The sequence below is a fragment of the Poecilia formosa genome, unplaced genomic scaffold, assembly GCF_000485575.1.
Source record: "Poecilia formosa unplaced genomic scaffold, Poecilia_formosa-5.1.2 Scaffold89, whole genome shotgun sequence".
Classification (NCBI taxonomy): Eukaryota; Metazoa; Chordata; class Actinopteri; order Cyprinodontiformes; family Poeciliidae; genus Poecilia; species Poecilia formosa.
Genome location: NW_006800028.1, coordinates 1,115,867 through 1,138,026, shown reverse-complemented (window position 1 = coordinate 1,138,026; position 22,160 = coordinate 1,115,867). Strand labels below are relative to the sequence as shown.

At 37.5% G+C, this 22,160-nt stretch overlaps 1 protein-coding gene across 2 annotated transcripts; it reads left to right on the top strand.

The window, feature by feature from the left end:
* Positions 1-3,906: 3,906 nt before the first annotated feature.
* On the top strand, positions 3,907-10,393 carry LOC103141776 (28S ribosomal protein S27, mitochondrial-like). 2 transcript variants are annotated; one of them, XM_007557539.2, is made up of 11 exons: positions 3,907-4,034; positions 4,216-4,293; positions 5,068-5,138; positions 5,238-5,296; positions 5,731-5,845; positions 6,238-6,316; positions 6,461-6,576; positions 6,675-6,777; positions 6,906-7,048; positions 8,810-8,968; positions 10,002-10,393. In XM_007557539.2, the coding sequence occupies exons 1-11, from the start codon at positions 3,947-3,949 to the stop codon at positions 10,245-10,247; spliced, it is 1,257 nt and encodes a 418-aa protein (XP_007557601.1). In that variant the 5' UTR covers positions 3,907-3,946; the 3' UTR covers positions 10,248-10,393. The 2 variants fall into 2 exon arrangements, with proteins under 2 accessions (XP_007557601.1, XP_007557602.1); XM_007557540.2 differs by lacking the exon at positions 3,907-4,034 and adding an exon at positions 4,054-4,076.
* The last annotated feature ends 11,767 nt before the right edge of the window (positions 10,394-22,160 follow it).

Sequence of the window (22,160 nt, the reverse complement as noted above, 5' to 3'; positions counted from 1 at the left end):
GTCAGCTCCTCTCAAAGGAATCTCATTGTCTCGTGTGTGTGTAACCAGTTCCAGCTTGGAGGTTTGAGGAAAGGTAGATTTTTACATGGTGTTGCCGTCAGTAGGATGCTTTTTCATGAACTGAAACTTAGGAGAGAATGAGAAGTCAAAGAATATGCAGAAATGCACTGCAGGTAGAGGTTTTTCTTCAGAAAAAGAACACACTGCAACAAAGTGGAGGGATTCTGTAGCACAGATAGAGAAAGAGGTTTTTACCCAAGTAAAAACTTTTGCTTCTTACTTTTACTTCAGTAAAAGTATACTGATGTAGCACTAGTCTTACTTAAATAACCTTTTTGAACACTACCCACCTATGATCATCACAAACAATTTGGATGTTGTGTAAAAGTGCAGTATTTCTTACCAGTCATCTCAAAAAGTGAAACGGTCATTTTATAGGAATTCATTTCAAAGAGCGAAATATTTCCAGCTTTCATTTTTTGCAGGTTTGATAATTATGTCCTACAGGTAAAGAAACCCCAACATTTAGTGTCTCAGAAAATTAGAATGTCACATTGACTCAATTAATATGTTTTAAGCACAAAAGTATTTACATTTCTGTGCACTCGATACTTGGTTAGGGCTCCTCTTGAATGAATTACTGCATCAATGCGGTGTGGTATGGAGCCAATCAGCTTGTGGTGGAAGCCCAGGTTGCTTGGATACCTGCCTTCAAGTCACCTGAGAGGGTTAAAGGTCAGGGGAGTTTGCTGGCCCATCAATAAGAGGAATACATGGCCACTGAACCAGCTTTTAGTACCTTTGGCAGTGTGAGCAGGTGCCAGGTCCTGCTGGGAAAATAAAATCAGCATCTCCGTACAGCTTGTCAGTAGAAGGAAATATGAAGTGCTCCAGAATTTCCTGGTAGACGGCTGCATTGTCTGTGGACTTCAGAAAACACAGTGGATCCAAACCAGCAGATGGCATGGATATAAAACCGAAATAATTTAAAGAAATACATAAAGATCAAAAGGCTAACAAAAAAGTAATAAGTGTGGGTGTTTTGGGGGAAACCTCATATGTAAGCATGATGAGTTAAGAACATTTATGAATTGTCACCTTTCGTAAAAGTTCCTACTACTACTACCTCTAATTGAGTATTTTCTTGAGCTGAAGAAAAGTCTTTGTATCCCTAAGCCATCTAGACCCAGAGGGAGCAAAAGCAGACTGCCAGAGGAGCAATGTGTGTCACCTAGCCGACAGAAAAGAGAAAGAAATGACAGCTAGGTGATCAGAGGAAAATTCTTTAAAGTCCTCTGGGAGGCTGAATATAGCAATACGGGGTGAGAGGTTCATGTTTCCAGATAGTACTTTAGGCATGCTATTGCAGGAAACCCGCCAAAACACTGTACCAGTAGGCAGGTATGAACTATATGAGTGAGGTGTCACGATGAGGTGTATCACCAGGAATCAACTATGCTGTTACAGATTTGTGAGAGAGAGCTGATCATTGTAGAATATTCTAGAAAACTATAACTGAACAAGCAGGAAGCAAATTGAGCTAGTATGGATAGTTTGGTAGCAAATTTCCAACCAGTCGTTTTGCAGGGTGAACCTCAGGTCACCTTTGAAGTTGTTTTGAGATTAGATAAACGTGGAGAACTGGAGAGAAGTGACCTATTCGAAATTAAAGGGGCTCTATTGTGTAAATTTGACTGTTTTGAGCTTTACATCATGTTATATCATAATTCCCTCATCAAAAACAGACATGGAGTGTTGCCTTGATTCTTTTATGCCTGTTTGAGAAATCTCTTAAATCTTGCGTGTCAGCCATTGGGGGTGGATAAATTCTTGCTCTCACCAAGCCCCACCTTTTCCACGGAGCTCCTCCTCAGAGCTGCAGTCTCCAGCCAAGCTTCCGCCTCACAGAGCTTCCTTCCCCCACTCAGCTCCTCCAGACTAGCGGCAGCAGCAATTAGTAAATATCTGGTGGAACTGCATCTGCTGACCTCATCCTACAAGCTACTTCTCAGTGCAACACTCCTCAGAGCAATTTTAAAGGCTTAACTGAGAAACGTTGCTGTGATGACATGCTGAAGGCAGAATGTTGGAAAGAGCAGGAGCTTTTTAAAGAGACACAAGTGTTGAATTGTGAAGTGAAGTTTATTTTACATCATGATTGATGTATATAACATTTTATGACAACTCAAGGATACCATAGTTACTTGATTGTGCTATAAAATGGCACTATGTGCCTGGAAAATACATAATACAGCCCCTTAAACAACTTTGCCGGCTTCTTACCTTCTATAGATATACATTTAGTGTATTACATGTGATTATACATAACGGTCTTCTGTCTGATATTACCCTGCTTCAGTAAAAGTTATTAAGTAGTTTGTAGACTGCAGTACAGCATTTCTGTGCCTTACTTGTTTCATTCCACTGAAAGCCAGTCCACCTGAGCGACAGGTGTTATTATAGAAACCAGTAGCTCTGCATATTATTGAAGCTGAGCCAAGCTTCAAGAAAACATAAAGCCACACACCGACATGCCAGCTACTGCAGTCTGTCGGGTGCCATTGTGTACCAACACGTGTCAAACAATGCACTTTTTAAGTCACGTTGCCTTTTCCTCACCTAAGTGCACTCATACCATTCTGCACCGTGTATGTGGTGTGAAAAAAGGAAGCAGAGAGAGGTATTGAAAATAAATACTTCTGAATTTTTTTGTTTACTGGAACACAGAGGTAAATGGGAAGGTTTCTGGGTGATGGACAAAAGAAAACAAGTCTGAAGCAGGTTTTCACTGAAATAAACAAAACAAAATAGTTCTAAGATTGGAGCTTAATCGTAGCCGTATATCTCTAACAACATGGTGAGCTCTGACAGAGTGCATTTCAGGTACAAGCTTCCTGTTTTGCTCATCAGCAAGAAATCCACATGATGCTAAAATGTCTTCCATGTTTTGTTTATTAAAACCGTCCACACCCCAGTCTCAACCTGTCACCGTGTTTGACCCACAGCCAGTGGGTTTACTGTAATAATATTTAAAGGCTTTCCTGCTGGGGTATTTATGGAGATCAAAAACATTGGCACAATAACAGACAGGTGATAGGTCAGCAACACAGACATTCACAGGACATATGAAGTATTTTACCACACTCAGTTTTTGCACAGTTGCAGCTTTTAGTCATTTAGAAATTATAAGCCTGATACAGAGTAGCTGAAAACTGGGCTTACAATATTTTAAATACATAGTTGCAGAAAGGCTCTGGGCAGAATGCCAGCTGATATGCTATAGTTCAAGATCGCCCTCTACTGACAACTTTCTGTGTTTTCTTTAACAGTTTAAACAGCTTTGTCAATCAAATCAAATTAAAAACTTCACTCCAGCAGTGAAAGTGCTTTATAAAAACAAAACAAAAAAAAAAGACCAATTAATTGATGAAACTTATTTTTGCATTAAAATGCTTCAAAATGGTGAACAAATGGCGATTTGGTTGTAAGTTTGGGAATATTTTTGGTTTGAATAATAAATAAAACCCATTAGAAAATAATTTTATGATTCAGAAGTTATGCTTTAATGACAAGCTTTACAGTAACATTAATATTAGAAGTTTTAGTGCAGTGAGTTTTCAAGATTGGTGAAAGTGTAGATGATTATGTCAAGATGCCAGTCTGATGCTACTTACTTTGTTGACAATCCCTACTAACGTCTCTGTCTCTATTGTAGAAAGCCTTTTACTTTTTATTACTTTGAGTGTACATGGTCATTTTTTGTAAAGATCTACTATATTAATATGGAAATGTTGTGTTTTTGTTTTTATTATTATTATTATTATTATTATTATTATTGCATTAGCCTTTTTGATTATTTCCTATATATATATATTTTAGAAACTAGCACCTAATTTTGGTGTGACCCTTGTCGGACATATCAAATCTCCCTCTGCCTCGGTTGAAAATGGTACAGTCCAAAATGGCGGCCTCCGTGTTGAAGCAGTGTGTAACTGCAGCCGTCAAAGTTAAAGCTTTATCGCCTTCTTTTACAGGTAAACGTTGTTTGTTGTCTGGTGCAATTAAATTGCATAATCGTAAGAATGTTTATGTCTGGGTTTGATATGTTTTTACTTAATATTTTAGAGCCACGTATGACGAATTTAAGCAGGAGAAGCTGAATGTCACCTGTATTTTTGCTAACATGTGTTTAATCTGGTGGAAATGCCTTCACAGCCAGACGATGGTTGCTGTCAGCAGCTTACACGGACACCAAGCTGTGGGAGGAAAGCGAGAAGGACCCCCAGAACCTGGGTAAAGTTCACACATTTCAGCTCATTAAAGACTTCACCTGAAAACTCGGTTCACATCAGTATTACAGGATTTTAGCTGTCAGCTATTCCATATAGAAAGGCACTCTGTTGCTCTGAAAACACCTAAAATTGTGGCTTTTATGTAAATATGTGTGAGAGACCGTTTAGTCTCCCACGCAGGATAAGTAGGAGGACTATTGCATGATTGCTCTTTATTTAAAACGACTATCTCTCTGCAAAAACATCTATACACGTTTGGTCTATGTAAAACCAAACGTGTACAGATTAATAAAAATATGAAAATAAAAGTTATTTAGTAGCTATGCAGCAATCGAAATAGTTGTATGTCTAAACAGCCTTTGAAATAATACAAATGCCATTATTGCAATGACATTCAGTGGACACCGGGTGGCACTGCAGCCCAGTGCTGTATTGATAACCTAATATAGTGTTTATTAAACCACACTGCCCTGCATGTTTATGTCGATTCTCTGCTTCTGAACTGTAGCCAATCAGATGACCAGAAGTCTGTTAATTAGAAGTCTATTAATCAGACATCAATTGAGAGCAGGTGTGCTGAATCAGGGAAACACAGAGTAGCAAAAACAATTTTTTCCCAGCTCTCTGGGTTGTGTTTGAGAAAAAAATAAAATAAAAAAAATAAATCAATTTATCTCATAGCTTTTTCACAATTTACCACCACACCTGATAATGAAGCCAAATACATTTTAGATCATCAATCATGTTGTATATTTTTCTGCTCATTGCTTGACAGCTATGCTGGCCAACCTGATGGACAGAACGTACGACCGAAACTTCCCTGTCAGCTCTCTGACCATCTCACGGGTGAGCTGCATCTAATTGCATCTAAACAAACAATTCCCCTCAAATTGTTTTGTTTATTTTTATGGTAACACAAGATGCTCACCATCTTTTCTCTTTCAGTTTGTTGACAACATATCATCCAGAGAGGAAGTTGATCAGGCAGAGTACTACCTCTACAAGTACGAGAAACCGTTTTCCTTCTCCTGCTTCATCATATCTGCTGCTTCCTTGCTTTTTTTTTTTCTTGGTACCAACTTCTGTGTTTTTCTTGGATTGAATCGTCTGTTTAGCTTGCCTGTTTGGTTTATATTCAGTCACATGGTCCTCTTTGTTCGGGGCATCTCCAGACCTTTCCTGTTTACTCCTTCCTCTGGAATTTGCTCCCATTCATGTGATTACTCAATTTAGCATGTTTGCCAATCAGACTCTTGCTCAGGGAACATTTATTTTCAATATGGGGTGGGAAATAAAACTTATTTTCTACTTTATCTCTGCTTGATGTCATAGTTGATAATCAAAAGTTGCTGAATCTGACTCGTTACTATTTCTCTCTTCTTCTTTTTTTGTATGTGTGTGTCTATTTATATTTTTTGTTTATTTTCCATTTCCCAAGGTTTCGCCACAGTCCAAACTGTTGGTACTTGCGAGATTGGACTGTTCACACCTGGATCAGACAGTGTCTGAAATACGGAGCCAGAGATAAGGCCCTCCACACTCTCAAAAACAAGGTACAAACAGGATTATGTATAAGCCCCTGGAAAACTGTACTGATGAATATTTTGAATGTCAGTGATGCTCATGGTAATAATCAGAGGTAATATGAGTAAACCAGGTGCATGTAATTCAGGTTGTTTGACCTTTTCCAGTCCAGCACATATTTTGTGTATGAATGTTGCTGTTGTGTTGGATTAACATGACCTGCAACCATTGTCACATCTTTATTTGTGTTAAACATGTGTTTTATGATACTCTCATGCCATTATATAGCCATTGTTGCTCATTAAAGCTAAATTACTACTTTATTTGTACCTAAGCATGTCAGGTAACTTATCTTAAAGTCAGTGCAACAGCACTTTAAACGTTTACATGTTCTACTAATATTTTCTAAATATTTATGCAGACCCAGTATGGAATATTTCCAGATGACTTCACCTTTAACCTCCTGCTGGATTCCTACATTAAGGATGGAGACTTTAAAAGTAAGGCAGAATCCACATTTTAAAGTTTTTAGGTGTGCTTTTTTTTTAAAAAAATAGGCTGTGATCAGATTTAGTTTCACCAGGAAAACTCTTTCATACGGAAATGTGATAAATAAAATAGCCATTTTTGTCTGCTTTGTGCAGGTGCATGCTCTGTGGTGGAAGAGCTGATGCTCCAAGAGGCTTTTGACCTTCCCTCCACACAGATCCTGTCTCTGAATGCTCTGGGATGTTTTCTTGCAACCAAACCTCAACTCTCTGTGTGTGATGACTTGACTTGTAATATTTCCAGCATGTTTGGTTTGACATCACAGGCGATAAACATTTAAAATGTCTTGTTGTTCATATTTGTGCTCAGGTATCAGAGGAGCGAGCTTTGGGGGCGTCGCTCCTCATCTGTGGTCTAAAGCAAGACAACACTGTCGGCTTCAGTGCTCAGCTGCTTGGCAATGCTCTCCTCGGTGTGTATTTGACTGTTTTTTATTTCGCTTTTCTGCCTTCAGTTCTTCATTGGTGCTGTGATTGGTTCATGCAGAACTCTTTCATTATCAGCTTGTCTGACTAATTTTTCCTTTTCCTTCTCATCCAGGCAAGGTGGAGATGTTGAAGGGGATACACGCCGTATTTAAAGGCATGCCTCTGTCGTGGGTTAGAGGGTATCTGGGACGAGCGCTGGCTGTGATGGAGAGAGTTTCTGCAGCATCTGGTGACATAAGGTTGTCTAAAGACACAGTAAGTATGTAGAAATTCACACATTTATTTTGTTGTGAAAATGTTTCAACAAAGCATCGACAAAGAAACAAACTTCCTGCTAAGACGATCAACTTTGTCTTTGATTATACATTTCCTAAAATGTAACTTGTGCAGGAAGAAGTCATCTCAAAACTACTAACTATTGTGACAGTAATAAAAATACAAATAATAAAAATAAAAATAAAAATTACAATATAACTTTATAAAACTTGAACCTCCTTAATTTGAGCAAAGTCAAGAAGTAGGAGAAAATTCAGCCCTCATTTATAAAAGTATAGAAATTAAAAATGTCACTTCCCTGCTAAGCACGGTGGTGGAGTCGTGATGATTGTTGCTCCTTTTGCCACCCGAGGATAAATGGTAAATGGACTCAAAATGCTTTTCCAATCATTTTGACCAATCAAACCGCTTTCCACTAGAGTCATATTCACCCAGTCACACTCACCAACGCACACACATTTATACACCAATACAAAACGACTATTCGTTTTGTCGGTAAGTCGATGTTAAGCATCAGCAAGACAAATATCCCAAATCTATCAGCAAATCCACAACAAAAGAAGTGAACTGATATTTTTTAATGGTCCATTAGAGTAGACATGTTTTGTTTGCAGAAAGACAAACAGGGATTTCAGGATGTGATAGTTGGACGGTTTTCTGAGCCAAGATCAGACACTGAAAAATATTTTTAGAGCTTAAAATCATGTTAAGCTATACCCATACATATAAATGCCAATCTAAATTTAAATTTATTTAGCACTAAAAATATTACTGGGATTATAAGGAAAAACCACCTGGATCTGGTAATGTCTAGAATGTATAACTAATCAAATTAAGGTCCATCTGTTATTGATTTAATTAAGTAAAAATAAATACAAAAACTAATAGAAATGTATCACTAATTCTATTCTATGCTACAGAAAAAAGATCCTAAGTAGAAAATTTTAATTCAAATGATCAAAGCTGATTAAAGATTTAGGTTTTCTCTCAGGAGTTTAAAGAAAACTCCTTCAACCTAATTTAAAATAAGTTGCTTGGCAAAGATTAACATAAAAAAATCCTAGATTTATTTTATTTCAGCAGTCTATTAATTCTTCAAACAAATAACATAAAGGCAGAGAAACAAAAACATAAAAAAAATAACTTCTGCCACCCTTATCTGTCTTCTGGGATGTTGATACCAAACATATTTCAGAGTTACTGGTTTAAATCCAAGCGATTAAAACCACTTCAGCACTGTGTTACACAGAGCAGACAGCCTGCTGTTTATCCCCAGACAGGTTTCAGCTGCTGAGGTCAAAGCCACAAGCCGTCATATTATTTATTCACGTCTGCACTGCCAGTTGTGCTGCGTCTAATCTGCCCGGCGCTGCCCAGTTCAATAATCTGGCTTTGTCTGTGTTTAATGAGATTTTTAAAAGAGCCTGGAGCGCCGAAGGTGTCAAAGAATCACTGCAACAGGAACCAAACAGAGTGTGTGTGACGGAGGCACGGCAGTAATGTTGACTGAGAAGATAATGCAGCGAGACGGGGAGGACGTGCTGCAGCTCACGTTCTGCTGAACGCTTCCTCAGGACACACTAACTTAGCCTTTCTCTGAGATTAAGAAGCCAGCCGCGTGTCTGTCCAGTTTAGCAATGTCATTCTCAAAAAAACAGATTTATTTAGGTAGAATTTTTTTATTTCTAGTCTAGCAGTTTTAGGACATGATAAAACATTTAGACGTATTATCTTTGTTAGCTCGACTGTGTGAGCGACGTGCTGCTGGACCTGTCCGCTGCCTCGGACAGCTCTGGAGACGAGGAGTCCGACGGAGAGGAAAGTAAGAAGGAGGAAGCCGTAGATGAAGAGGATGAAGCTGAGAAGGCTAACCTTCCTCACTATGTCAGCAGATTCAAGGTGGGTGTTGTGTGCTGCTTTTGTTTGTCGCTGCTGCCGAATTTACATGAGCCTTCCTCGCAGAGTGCAGGCCAGCAAACACCATTTCCTGTTATGTCTCTGTTTGTGACTCAGATTTTCTTGAGAAAACTAAGTAACCAAAGCACAGTGGCCCCTTGTGAGGACTTATTTTTGTTGTTTTTCGCAAATTATTTACATAAAATTGAATCATAAGCTCTTCTGATGTTGGTCTGCTTTGGAGAATTGTTTCCACGAGTATTTGGAGCTGTAAGAGAAATCCCCAGACCTCTCCTTCCCTAGTTATTCCTGCCAAATCTTCTCGGGACACTGAGGCGTTCCCAAACCAGCCTAAGATGTCATCTTTCTATCGTCCTGGATGCAAATCTGATGAGATGAAAGAGTGACGAGGCAAACAAGTTGGAGCTTTCTGTCAGCTTCCAGTAACTTCCAGAAGTATTTGCATTTTCTTGGAACAGTTTTATATTTTACTGCATTTCGGTGGGGTTTTGACATAAAGTAATGCCTAATTATGAAGAGGAAGGAAAATCTGATGTGGTGTTCAGTATATTTTTTTTGCATAAATACTTAACATCCAGAAGAACATTGCTCTATATGAGCAGAAATGTACAGCAAATACCTGAGGGTTTCAGTAGAAGGGGCAGAAGCACAAAAGCACGAATTCAGGAGTAATTTCTATTTTTAGAATAAAGTATCTGTCTAATGGCTCCTCTAATTGAGAAACACAGATGAACTCTGAAATAGTCGTACAGTCTGTGACAGGAGATCTCAAACCCAGTCCTCGTAGGCCGGCGCCCTGCAGCTTTTAGATACTTCGAACAGCTATTAAATCTAATTTTGATACTTTCTACTCAACCCAAGATAACTTTACTGGCAATATAGTTTGGAAAATGTTAACATTTATGATCTTTTTCTCTCTTTAAAGAGAGTTCAATCAGTCTGTTGCCATGGCAACGCCATTGTTTTTGCTGATCTGGCATTAAGCTGTTATTCTAACCATTGTTTTCCTCTCCAGGAGCTGAGCAGTCAGCTGGAGTCTCAGGGTAAAGTGGACCCCGCCTCTTTCCAAGCTTTAGTGGCCACAATGGCCCAGCAGAACCTGGCCTCTGCAGAGAAACCGGACATAGAACAGTACCAGAGCCGGCTGAAGGCCTGGGAGGCGGAGAAGAGGTTCCTGATCCAGAGGGAGAAGGAACAGAAGGAGAAAGCTGAGCAGGAGAAACGAGAGCGATTAGCCGCCCGGGCTGCAGCTCAAGCTTAGAGACTACGCAGATTAAATCAAATTATGTCCTCACTTTGGGATTTCATGTCAACCATACAATAATACTACCATCTGCATGTTACTCTTGTGTATATATGAGTTGTTTATGAATTTTAAAATAAATTTGGCTTGACTTTGTCACAGCAGAGTGTGTCTGTTTGGTAACTGAATGCAAACGAAAGGTAGGATGCCAATTTTGATCCATTATGTCCTTTCTTTTTTTTTTTTTTCCACTTTTCCTCTTCTTTCTGCATCAGTCTCTGTTTTTTTCTCATCTACTTGGAGGTTTTCTCACAGAGGAGTTTAAAAGTGGTATTTACAGAGAAGAATTGGTTGATTTTTATCTCAAGAAAACCAAATTCTTTGCCTGGAAAGGAATGCACTTATAACCAGTAACCATACAAAGAAAAACATTGATTCCCACAATTTAGATTGCGATCTCTCCTGGAAAAGACAGAAAATTGTTCTGGATTTAACAAGGCAACATGAGCGTGCAGCTTCAGCTAATACACGAACAGAACCGGCCAAACTTAGATGTTTGGACTCAGTTAGGAGATAATGGACTTCAGGAGAAGAAAATGACGTCGTGGTGGTGCACACAATGAGTTCATTCCACATTATGTTGCCTCTATTCAGTATTCAGAGCATGGTCTTGGGAAACTGCTGGGTGGTATGCAGTCCTGGATGAATGAGAGGCGCAAAATACTGAGACAAGAACTATTGTGATTCAATGAATCTTTAATATGTTTGTGAGAAACATTTCCTCGTTGCTAGATTCTTGTTGAGGCAACCTGTAGGTATTAAAACATGAAGCTTTAACTTGCCTGGCTGCAGTCACCACAACAATCTCAAATCTGATCTGGAGTAATTTGATTTTAAATTCAGAGCACACTGATGTCATTTCAACAGGCAAGGACCTGGTTGCTGTTGGACCACTGAAACCCAGAAGAACCAATTTACTGAGTAGAGCGAACTGAAGTGACATAAACGAACCAGGAGGAGATTTTTGCAGGATTTTCTGGATTTCAATTGTGCATTTGTTTATATAAAGTTTTTTTTTAGTGATTTCTTTGAGGTGCTAGCTCCATTGCATAATTGAACATTTACAACATCAGAAGTCCTGCCATCATTTTTGCAGGAGAAAAAAGAGTGAGCTGCAGATATTTGGGTTTATAATACAGACATACAGGCTTTAGATCCTCTATCTATCCAGTTAGTTTGTGAGCAAGACGCTTCCTGACCCTGTTCACCAAAATACGCCCACAGAGTTCTCTGAATTTAGCCACATAGCTAATATGGGAGGATTATCAGGCATTTCCTGTCAATAAGAAAACACTAGCAGTGTTCCTTATTGACACGTCTATAAGGACAGCTCTAGTGTCAATAAGGAAACATTAGAAGTTTCCAGGCAGCTACTGTTGGTGGAGGTACAGAAACATGTTGCTCCTGTATGGAAACTTGACAGATTGTGAACAAACATCCTGGTCTGAACTGTGATTGGATGGCCAAGAAAGCAAATGTCAGAAACCTGTCTGGTGAGTGCTACTGGTTACCCTCACAGTAACATTAAAATGTTTAAACATTTTGTGTCCTGTTTGAATGTTTATGGAGATCCTGGAGATGATCTAGTAGTAGTAATTTTGTGTGAGAAAACAGCAGACTTGATTTTAATGGCTTCCCACTTCATTAAATAAAAATTAATTGAACAGTAGGTATTTATGAACTATTATTTTTTAAGCAAACACATGCTTCTGATCTGAATGACTGTCAATGATTTTTTTTTCTGTTTTGTGCTGCAAATAAAACTGAAATCTAAGATCTGACCTGTTAAATGATTATTTATTAAACCTGTAAGAAACTCATTGTATGAGCAAAGCAGAAAACAAAACTTTGACCAAAAATAATGTAATTAAATAATCTGCAACTCTCCATTTCTACAGGGGAGCAGTTTAGCTTTGTAGGAAAAGTCACAGACAGATTGATATTGGTGCTGCAAAATATTTTTGATGTTTTAGAAATGAAATATTGCATAATTGGTAAGTTATTCAATAACTTACTTACCAATTATGCAAACTATTGCATAATTGCAATAACTTGCATAATTGTATGGTTACTCTTCACGCTGCACAATGAAGAGTAACCATAAACTTTTTCTCTACTCTTCAGGCCAAATTAATTTTCATCTCCCAGGCGCCAAGTCAGCACCAAAATCCAATACATCGTAGAAAAGACGCTGAAAAGAACTAAAAGTCTAAAATTAGACATAAAACAGGAGTGAGAGCAATCATACAATAAACATAAACCAACACCAAAAATAAAGATCAGCAGTTCAAGTGGTGTCAGAGGCTGAGCAAAAAAAGATTAGTGATTTTAAAACAGAGATAAGAGTTACGTCTAACTTAGGTTCTTCCAGCTGAAAAGATCTGGTTCCCACTGATGCTTATCTGTCTCTTTTGTACACTGCAGAGCAGCTGATTGGCTGACCTTATGTATAAAATGGGAGGTTAATACTCCAATTATCCACTCAAATCTGTTCCCTTTAAAAGAAATCCTCATACATCCTTCTTTTTGCTTCTGCTTCTCTGGAGTATTTTTCTGTCTACGTGAGGTTCTACATCTGCCTCTCATGTCTCAGTGGGTGTTTAACCATCACCTGAGCTGCAGTCAGCCGAGAGCGGCATCGGGAAGTTTGACATTCACATTACTGGCACTGATGCGCACGGCGTTTTAGGAGAGCCGGCTGTGTGTTTTGATGGATGGGATAAGGATGTTGGTTGAGATGTGTCAATATAACAGAATCTCAAATAGAAAATGCATTAGATGCCATCGGGCAACAGAACACCTCCTACTGTACAAACACTTTATCTCTACCAGGAAACCCGTTTTGTGGAATCAGGACACTTTAATTTTTGGAAACGTAGAAGGAAGTCAGCACATTCCCGTTTTTATCTTTGAGGCTTGTTATTACTGAACAGGATGTTCACCCAAAAATTCAGCAGTATTTCCTCTTTTTGCTTATTTTTAACCACACATCAAGTTTTTTTTTTTTATCTTTTTGAGGCTGTAGTTTTAATATGTTAATTAAAAAAACATATCTGTAATGATTTTTATGAGAACTTTACAGTTGAGTCAAAAGAATTCAAGTCCTGTTTTTGATTAACAGCTCTGACTTTTATCTGTTATTAGACCGAATGCAACTTTATCCTGTTTATTAAAGCAGATAACAAAATGCTGCCTGTAAAGTTGCTTTTTTTCCCCACCCCCGCACATTTTATCTTGGGAAAAATATCTGAGAAACTTTCATTTCTCACTCACCGTGCTTCACGTGTCACATTTTGATGAGATGAGTGAAGCCAAATGTTTAATTTAGCCATTTGTTTGGAGGCTACGCTTGACTTTTTATCTGGTCTGATGCTGGCAAATTGTTCACATGGTGAAGTAATAAATTTACAGAGAAGCGTGTAGGCAATATTAAATTAGATTTATGAGCTGTCTGATCCATTCGCCTGCTGTTCCACCGTCAGCTAATAAGCACAACCTTTGCCGGTGGTTTTCTTATTGAGAATTAAACTGTAGCGGTCTTGATGTGTTCAGCTGGAGGGTCTTCATTCTGTGAAAATGACATTTATGCTTAAAAAGTCTTTTAATGTGACAATGTGTAAACGTTCAGCAGATTAAAGTTTAGGTGATTTCAGGAAAAAATGCAGTAAGCATTCCTACAGTTTTATAGTTTTATTTTAGTTTTTCAGACAAACAAAATTTGTTTGGTAACACTTTATTTGAAAGTGGGTGAATAAGACTGTCATGACACTTTCATAAACATGACATAACACATGTCATGAACATGAATAAGCCTTCATGAATATTTATGACTGTTGTCATAAAGCGTCATTTGGTAAATTATGACACTTTTAATACCAAGTTACATTATTCAAAATGTCTTTGTTATGACAACTTGACATTAACCAAGAAATCATTACTGATATAAATTTGTTATAAAAGTATTACTGATTGCACTTTAAAAATTAGGTAACTTTATGTTATTAAAGGTAAAGTTTAAACAGTAATGATTTCTTGGTTGGTGTTGCTGACTTTGCAGCAATCCCTCAGACTGAGCATGCATGCATGTGGCGACAGCAGAAATGAAAACTCCTCTTGCCACATGAAGAAACCTAGGTCAAACCAAACAGCAGTCTGCCACGGTCAGCTGGGAGTTTGAGAAGACAGAACGCACACACACACACAGACACACACACACAAAGGAAGCAGAAATCTAGGAATACCTTCTAAGAAGTTAATGAGAGTGTTATCTCCTCTAGTGACTTCATCTAGGAGACAACAGCTGAACAGATGAGCTCTGACCCGGTTACTGTTTCATCAAAGCAAAGAAGCTTGGAGGACTTCTCAGTGATCATAATTTCTTAAAAATTCCCACTGAAAAAATCTGAACTACCCCTTTAACTATGTACACATGTTGGGGTTTAACTAGAAATACATGTAGTTAGTTGTTTTATTAATATATTTTTACAATAAACAGTATTCTGCAGTGATTTTAAAAGTCTAAATGGAGCTTTTGACCACACCAGGATTTGGACTTCTCCTTATGTGAAGAAGAAGAGAAGAGAGACTAATCCTCTGAAAACACATTTAAGTACCATCATGTTCTATTTTTAGCAAAGTCAGCAGGTTGTTTTTCAACCTGAGGGAATAGACCTTGGTGTGCTATTCTTCTGATGCTGCTGCTGCTGCTTTTAGGTTGCCTGATAGGTATTCGAATGCAACATGTCTGATTTCCACTTATAGTACCGCCATGTTTTTCTCTTAAAGTAACATTGATCTGATGCTAAGACTCATCCTCTGTGCAAAAACGATTTCACTTCTCGCATTTTCTCCTTAAGTTTTTTATTAGTGCTTAAAAACCATTATTTGAACTCTAAATGACACACATTATGGCTGTAATGTGACAAAACGTGGAAACAAATAAAGGGCCATGACTATTTTCTGTTACTATTTTCTGACAGAGTGAAAAGCAGAAGTTTTATTGTTCACATTATATTGGTTGGCATTAAAAATGTATAAATATGACAGATTTGACTATGTTCTCAAAAAGTACTATGTAAGAACACAAGCCAGATTGCCTGACTGAGAAAAGGAAAAACTGGAACAGTGTGAGCTTTTTCATCTGCAGTTATCTGGAAAAAAAACATTTCAGTCAAAGATACTGACACTTTTTGATGTATATTGTTGTAGAATGGCTATTTAACCTTAAAACTGAACATTAAATTAGATTTCCTTTTTGTCTGTACGATGTTCACACAAAAATTAAACGAAAAGACTTGGCCATTTCCCACATCTGACATCTTTTACAGCTTTTTTTCATGAGATCACACCAGATTTTTATACACAATATTATTAAGGAAATGCTGAGGTGGATAAACTACCTGTCCGAGTGTTTAGGAATGATGTAACTGTGTGGCAGGATAAATCCCAGCTGTCCCGTTTGGTGGACGCTGTAGCCCTACGCCTCAGGCTGAAGCAGGATTACCAGCTTCATCACAGCATATTTTTACAATAATCCTGAAATCAGTGGCAATCCATTTCTTCTAATCTGCACTTTCTCCTTCAGGTCACGCGATGATATTTTCATTTTTACATTTTGAGAATGAGTTATTACTAGTTACCAGCTGTTGAACTCAGAGTAAAGCTAGTGCTCTTCCTCATTAAAACGGCAATATTTTCTTAAATGCAGTGTGTTCACAAACTAATTAAAAAGCATTAGCATCACAAAGCACAACATGAAATCAGCAGAACTCCAATTAACTACAATTTCTGCTGCAAAGCCATGTTCACTACCAGAATTCTTAAGACACCACCAGCCAAACGATGCCCATGTTCTTGTAGAGCGCAGAGTTGTGATGTGCAAAATCCACAAAAATTAACTTGAATTGTAGTGAAATGAGATTAAACATGTTTACAAGCTTTCTGAATTAAACTCATTCAGAAAGCTTATGGCTGGGGGTGCTGTGGTGACGCAGGGGCAAAGCACAACCCACATATTGAGGCCTCGTGGCAGTGGTCGCAGGCTCAATTCCCAGCCTGGTGACATTTGCCGCATGTCTTCCCCCTCTCTCATTACCCTATTTCCTGTCAAACTACTTTCAAATAAAGCCAACAAAACCTTTAAAAAGAAAGCTTGTGGCTGGAACAAGAATGAGCTGATTAGAGGCTTTGTTAGTCATTTGTTTTGGTTTGAAGATCTGCACCATTTTCCCCAATTTATGAGTCGTCAGTAACAAGACGCAGTTTCTATTATCTTAATAAGAAACTACAATAATCTAATTATTTAATCGTTAACGGTTCGGGGCTTTGGGTTACTTTCCCAGTTAATGATTACATCCATAATGCTGAAACTTAACAAAACTCCCAGATGCTCCTGATGAATCTTGTTTGAGTTTGCTATGATTTTCTGCAATTCTGTGATCTTATGAGTCGCACTGCTTTAGAGATATATTGTTCTCCTCAAACATATATAAATATATAACATGCACAAGACTGCACAATAGATTAGAAAATACTTTATTGATGCCCAAGGGAAAATTGATTATACATAATGTAACATGTATAAAAATATATAAGTTTGATATTGTATGACTGAATATAAAATAAACACATAAAATGAATACATAGTAATAACATATTTAACTATAAATAAATTCCTATTCCTTCTTATGTAACTGTAAAATGAAACTTTTGTACAACCATTATGTTTGCAGCCTTGCAGCCTGAACTGTCAATAACTGGACAAAACACTGCACTGACTTCAAATAAATATCTCATTGTCCAGTTGTAATCAGCTTAAAGACACATAAAGAATGAGTAGGATCCAATTAAGTTGAAGAACTTTGCTGAGAGTCCAAACAAATGTATATATAGTCTTAAAATTGTGAGAAAACATTCAGTTTCTGTTTTCTTGCTGGCAAACCAGTGCCAGTTCAAACAGTTTACATCTGATCCTGTGCACTGAAACTTTGTTATGTTGAGAGACATTGCACACGGATGTTATCTATAAATCATCCAGGCCGCAGAATAAACACATCCCAACTCTATCCAAACTTTATATTTAAAACGAGCTGGAGGAAAGCTGTCCTGAAGGACAGCTGTTTCGTGCGCTTCGACTCATGGTGAGATGGGAATGGTTGGTCTGACAGAAAGGAAGCGTTTACCTGACAACTCAGCGACAGTCACGCTCAGTAAATTAAGATATTAATGAAAAATTAATTCATTTATGTGAAGCTCTTTTTATAGATTAATTACAAACATACGGATGTTTTCAAGCTTTTATTTCACTTAACTATGGTGATTTTTTTTTTTTTTTTTTTTTTGCTTACAGCTAATTAAAACACAGCATTTAATATTAGAATATTACATCGGACCAATAAAAAACATTTAAATGCAGAATGAAAAGTACGTCTGGTATGAACATGAAGGAGTCTTCATGAATGGTTATAACAGTTGTCCTTAAGTGTCATTCGGTAAATAATGACAATTTATTACAACTTTGCATTAAGAGTTTGTCTTATGTTCCCAGTTCTTCTTTTGTTGTTTGTTTGTTTTTAGCTTTGCAGTGCTGTCCTTTCCTTTGCAATGACATGGTCTCTCAACAAATTACAGCATAAACATCAAAAGCGTGAATGCAATTCTTGTAATTAATCTCCCACAATTATTACTGACAATTATTGCCATTAAAACTTTACTCATAGTTTATATAATCCTCAAGAGTACATTGTTATATTGACAACATGACAAAGCAATTTGACCGTCTTATCCATAGACAGTAAAAGCAGAACTTGTCATTCTCATGTTCACTGAATTAGATATTTAATTTTGAGAGATAAACTAAGGATTTTGAGGAAGAGGCTGACTTTTGTAGGTTTCCCATGGAGTTTGGCTGTTTGCACTTTAACGTAAACGTCACAAATTGTTTTTCAAATGTCAAGGATGATTAGACAAATGCACCAAAGCGACAGAGACAAACTTTAAAGCAGTCTAGTTCTAATGACCCAATTATGTGACTCAAATGTGTTTACACATTTAAAAGTTGCAGGATGCCTTCCAGGGCTGAAGTTTGACACCTGATTTTTAGATTTGTACACTCTGAGGCATACATAAATATATGCAGGCATATGAATCTGATGCAGATAAAATGTTGAAAATGATGCGCAGCAACTTAGCTTTTTATACCATAAATGGTGTAAAAAGCTTGCATATGATGTCGACGTTTCTTATCAACCTAAAGTGAACCAATTTACCAATTTCAGTTGTGAAATACTGTATGTGGGTGTGTAAAAAGCCCACCCCGTGTTCACATTTATCACGGTTAAACTTGGAATGGAGACAGTTTCCTTTACCTCCTAAGGGCTGGAAATGTGTCTGCGCATGTCTAGAGAGGTTTTGTTTCTCCTCATGTAGCATTTTTTTAAAGAGCATTGTGCAAACCTTTATAGGTTGGTAAAAAGTGAAAGACATTTTTATCTGAAAAATAAAGAAACTTCCCTTATTGCCTCAAACACCTGACCTTATGTAGTTTTTCCTCCTACGTTGGTTGCTATTGTTTTGTCATAAATAACAAGAAGAAATCCAAAACAAGAATAAAGTATGTGATATTTTCCATGTTATTTAGAGCACAGAAATACATGCGTCCAACAAATCATTTCCACAACACATTGTTGTAATTGTTTGGCTGATGAATAAAAGCAGTACTACAAATTGTGAGTTTGGAAGGTATTTTTTCCTTTGTTTTCTTTAGAGCACAAAGTTCTACAAGAAAACAAGCTAAATTATATTTTTTTAAAAAGGCCCACTCTCATGTACAATTGTGTTTTTCTACAATAAGTATGCAGGAAAATAGATTCTTTTAGCCAAGCTTGTGGTCATTACTTTGATTTCCAGTGGAAAATAAACTCTGCAGGTTATCTGACTTCAACAAACAAATCCTGGAAATGCACATTCATATGAAAGTCTAATCTCTCAAATCTACTCACAGTACATTCTGTAAGGTCTGAGGTTTGACATACACGTACAGCAACGAACAGCAGGAGGAAATATTCCTCTATATGACAGGCACAGTCTTATGTAACATTGCATGTTAAGGCCAGTTATACACAATCGGCTGCGAATTACACTCTGCAAGGTGGGGGAAAAAAATCCTTTTTCAAGGCTTGGAAATGCCCATGAGGGTTTCCCCTGGTTCTGTGTTCATGTCTGAAAGTGACAACAAAGAAAACAAGAAGGTGTGATTTTAATGGGAGCAAGGTCAGCATAGTGGGATGACGTCAGGCATCTGGAGTCAAGCTCCTCGGTTCCTGGAAATTGAACATGTTCTGTCACAACCAATGGGGAGTCTCGGTCTGTAGAGGTGGATTGTGAATTTTTTTAACATAGCTTAACAGATCTGCTGCCGGTGCAGCAGCATGGTTGCAGCTCTAAAGTTTAATATAATCTGACTTTAGCGAGAACAGCTCATAGTACTACTTTATAAGTTAAAGCAAGTAAATGACAAATTACGGCCCACAATGGTCAACAAAATCCAAAAGCCACTAACGCAACAACATCGGAAGTTGTGCTGATAGGGAGCCATTACTAGAAAAGCAACATAAAAAGCCGGATTACAGTTTGCAAATCTCCTCAAGTCCTTAATTTTTGGAGACCTGCTGAAATGTTTGTCCCCAGGGACCATCGTTGCCACTGGAGGCAATAGGGTGAATCTTCCAAGCCATCCGAATTGTGAAACAAGGTGGTGGAAACATCATGTTGTGGTGGTGTTTTTGCTGTTGCAGAGAGTAGTGTACTTTACAAAGGAAATTACATCATAACGAATGAACTTGATGTGAAAATAATGAAGCAGCACTTCGAGACATCAGCCAGGAACTTGAAGTTTGGAAACAAGTGGATCTTCCATGGACCTTATCCCACCAAATTAGTGTTTTGGAGCTGCTTTCACAAGCCGTTGATATTTATCCCAGAAAAAACACGTGGGCAGAGCTGAAAAGGTGCGTCTTATTAAGGTGGCCTATATAAAACCTCGTCTGGTGTTCATCCAACTTTTGCCTGGAGGAATGGGTCAAAATCCCTGCAAACCAGTATGAGAAGATTGTGGAAGGAACCCAATAGCATCTGACCCAAGTTCACCAATTTAAAATGCAAATTCACAAAATAATTGAGGAAACATGTTTGGATTAACAGAAATTAATTTAAAATGAATGTCTCATAATTTTGTTCAATTAGCAGCTAGAAAAACTAGTCTGACTTAAAATAGGAAAGATTTGTGAGACAAAATCGGTTAAGTATCTATTTGCACATAGTCTATTAATATCTGATTTCAACCATTTCTTGCTTCCATCTGCATGCACATTGTTTGATTGCTCATTTTTTAAATGTACCAGTTCAGCTATATAAGAAAAACAATGTCTTTTTCTCTTATTTCTGATTAACTAATTAATTGCTACTGTTGGATGAATTTGTACTTTCTAGAGTTCAAATTCAAGTGTCCAAATCAAACCGTGACAATCATTTCGAATATGCTAATTATCATGTCAGGGACACCAGCTCATTACTGTCTTTCTGAAGAACACTGTGTTTATTTTTCCTGCTGCTAACTGAGATTTAATGTCCTGTTACAGAGTTCTCAATGTCCTTTTAGAGAAACATACTGTGACAAACGCAGCTCTGAGGAATAATCAGTAGGGTGCCAGACAGGCTTAAAAGGTGTTTGCATGAAATGTGGTGAAGAGATCAGAACAAGATTGAACAGTCACTGTTTCAATAAAGGTTTTGATTCTGACAAGTTCTTCATTTTTAGCTGAATTTGTGGAGAAACTGTTGTTCAGTGAAGGAGAATGTCTAGAAGTTAGTTGTTAAGATAAGCATTCATCATGAAAACACTGTCGACAGTTTGCCCCTCCGTCTCGGACTGAAAGACACGACAATGGAGTATTTATGCACAAAACGTGACTTAGTTGAATAAATTCATGCAGTTTTTTTTTTTTTTATTGTATCTTTCTTTGATCCAGGTGAACTCAGATCTGTTCAGATTCAGAGAGAGGACGTGGAAAAAAGATCCGGAAGAAATCTCCCAAGACCACCGATTTGTTGTTCTGATTTTAGCTTCTATCTGCTGAGACAGTAACATATATTGACTGTGGTTTTAGCTTGAAAAAAAATATATATATATAAAGGTTTTTGTATGAGGTGTAATTTATCATATTGAGATTTTTAGAATTTATATATTTCCAAATAAAAAACTTTCCACGTAACCTTGTACTTTTAGTCTGTCTGGCCTTTTTTCACTTTTTTCCTTGGATTGATACTACTTATGTCAAATTATATCCCCACCCCAGACCTCTCTAGGGACAAGGGTGTAAAAAATTGGATGGATGGATGGATGGATGGAAGGATGGATGGATGGATGGATATTGCTCCTCGTTTTGGGTCCTTTACGTCTCTGATCCTATAATTGTATTTTTCTAATCAGTTGATTTAAAATGCTAAAGTCTTCCTTGATTTTATTTTTTATGTTTATTTTTATTACCATTTTTATTTTTAATCCAATTTCATTCAATTATTGCTCTATACTACTTACATTTTTCTAATAGAAGTTTTACTCTTACGTAGTAGAATAAAGCATTTTTGATCACTGCTTTTGCCTCGGTAGTCCTGAGTGACATCAACACAGTCCGGTGAATGTTCGTTAAAGGACAAAGTTTGCCGGACTTCAAAATTAAACACATTTTGCGTCCGAGCAAAAACATTCAGCGCCACCTTTCGCTGAATGTCCGCAGACAACGTTCACCGGGCGTTGGGTGGACGTTCACCTAACGGTCGTTTAACGTCCGTTCAACAAATGCAATAGAGTTT

What these genes read in the sequence shown, in the direction of transcription:
- LOC103141776 (XM_007557539.2), top strand. Translation starts at nt 3,947, where the DNA reads ATGGTACAGTCCAAAATGGCGGCCTCCGTGTTGAAGCAGTGTGTAACT. An exon ending in GCAGAGTACTACCTCTACAA is followed by an intron (nt 5,297 to 5,730) that starts GTACGAGAAACC and finishes CCATTTCCCAAG; the next exon opens with GTTTCGCCACAGTCCAAACT. An exon ending in GCTTGGCAATGCTCTCCTCG is followed by an intron (nt 6,778 to 6,905) that starts GTGTGTATTTGA and finishes CTTCTCATCCAG; the next exon opens with GCAAGGTGGAGATGTTGAAG.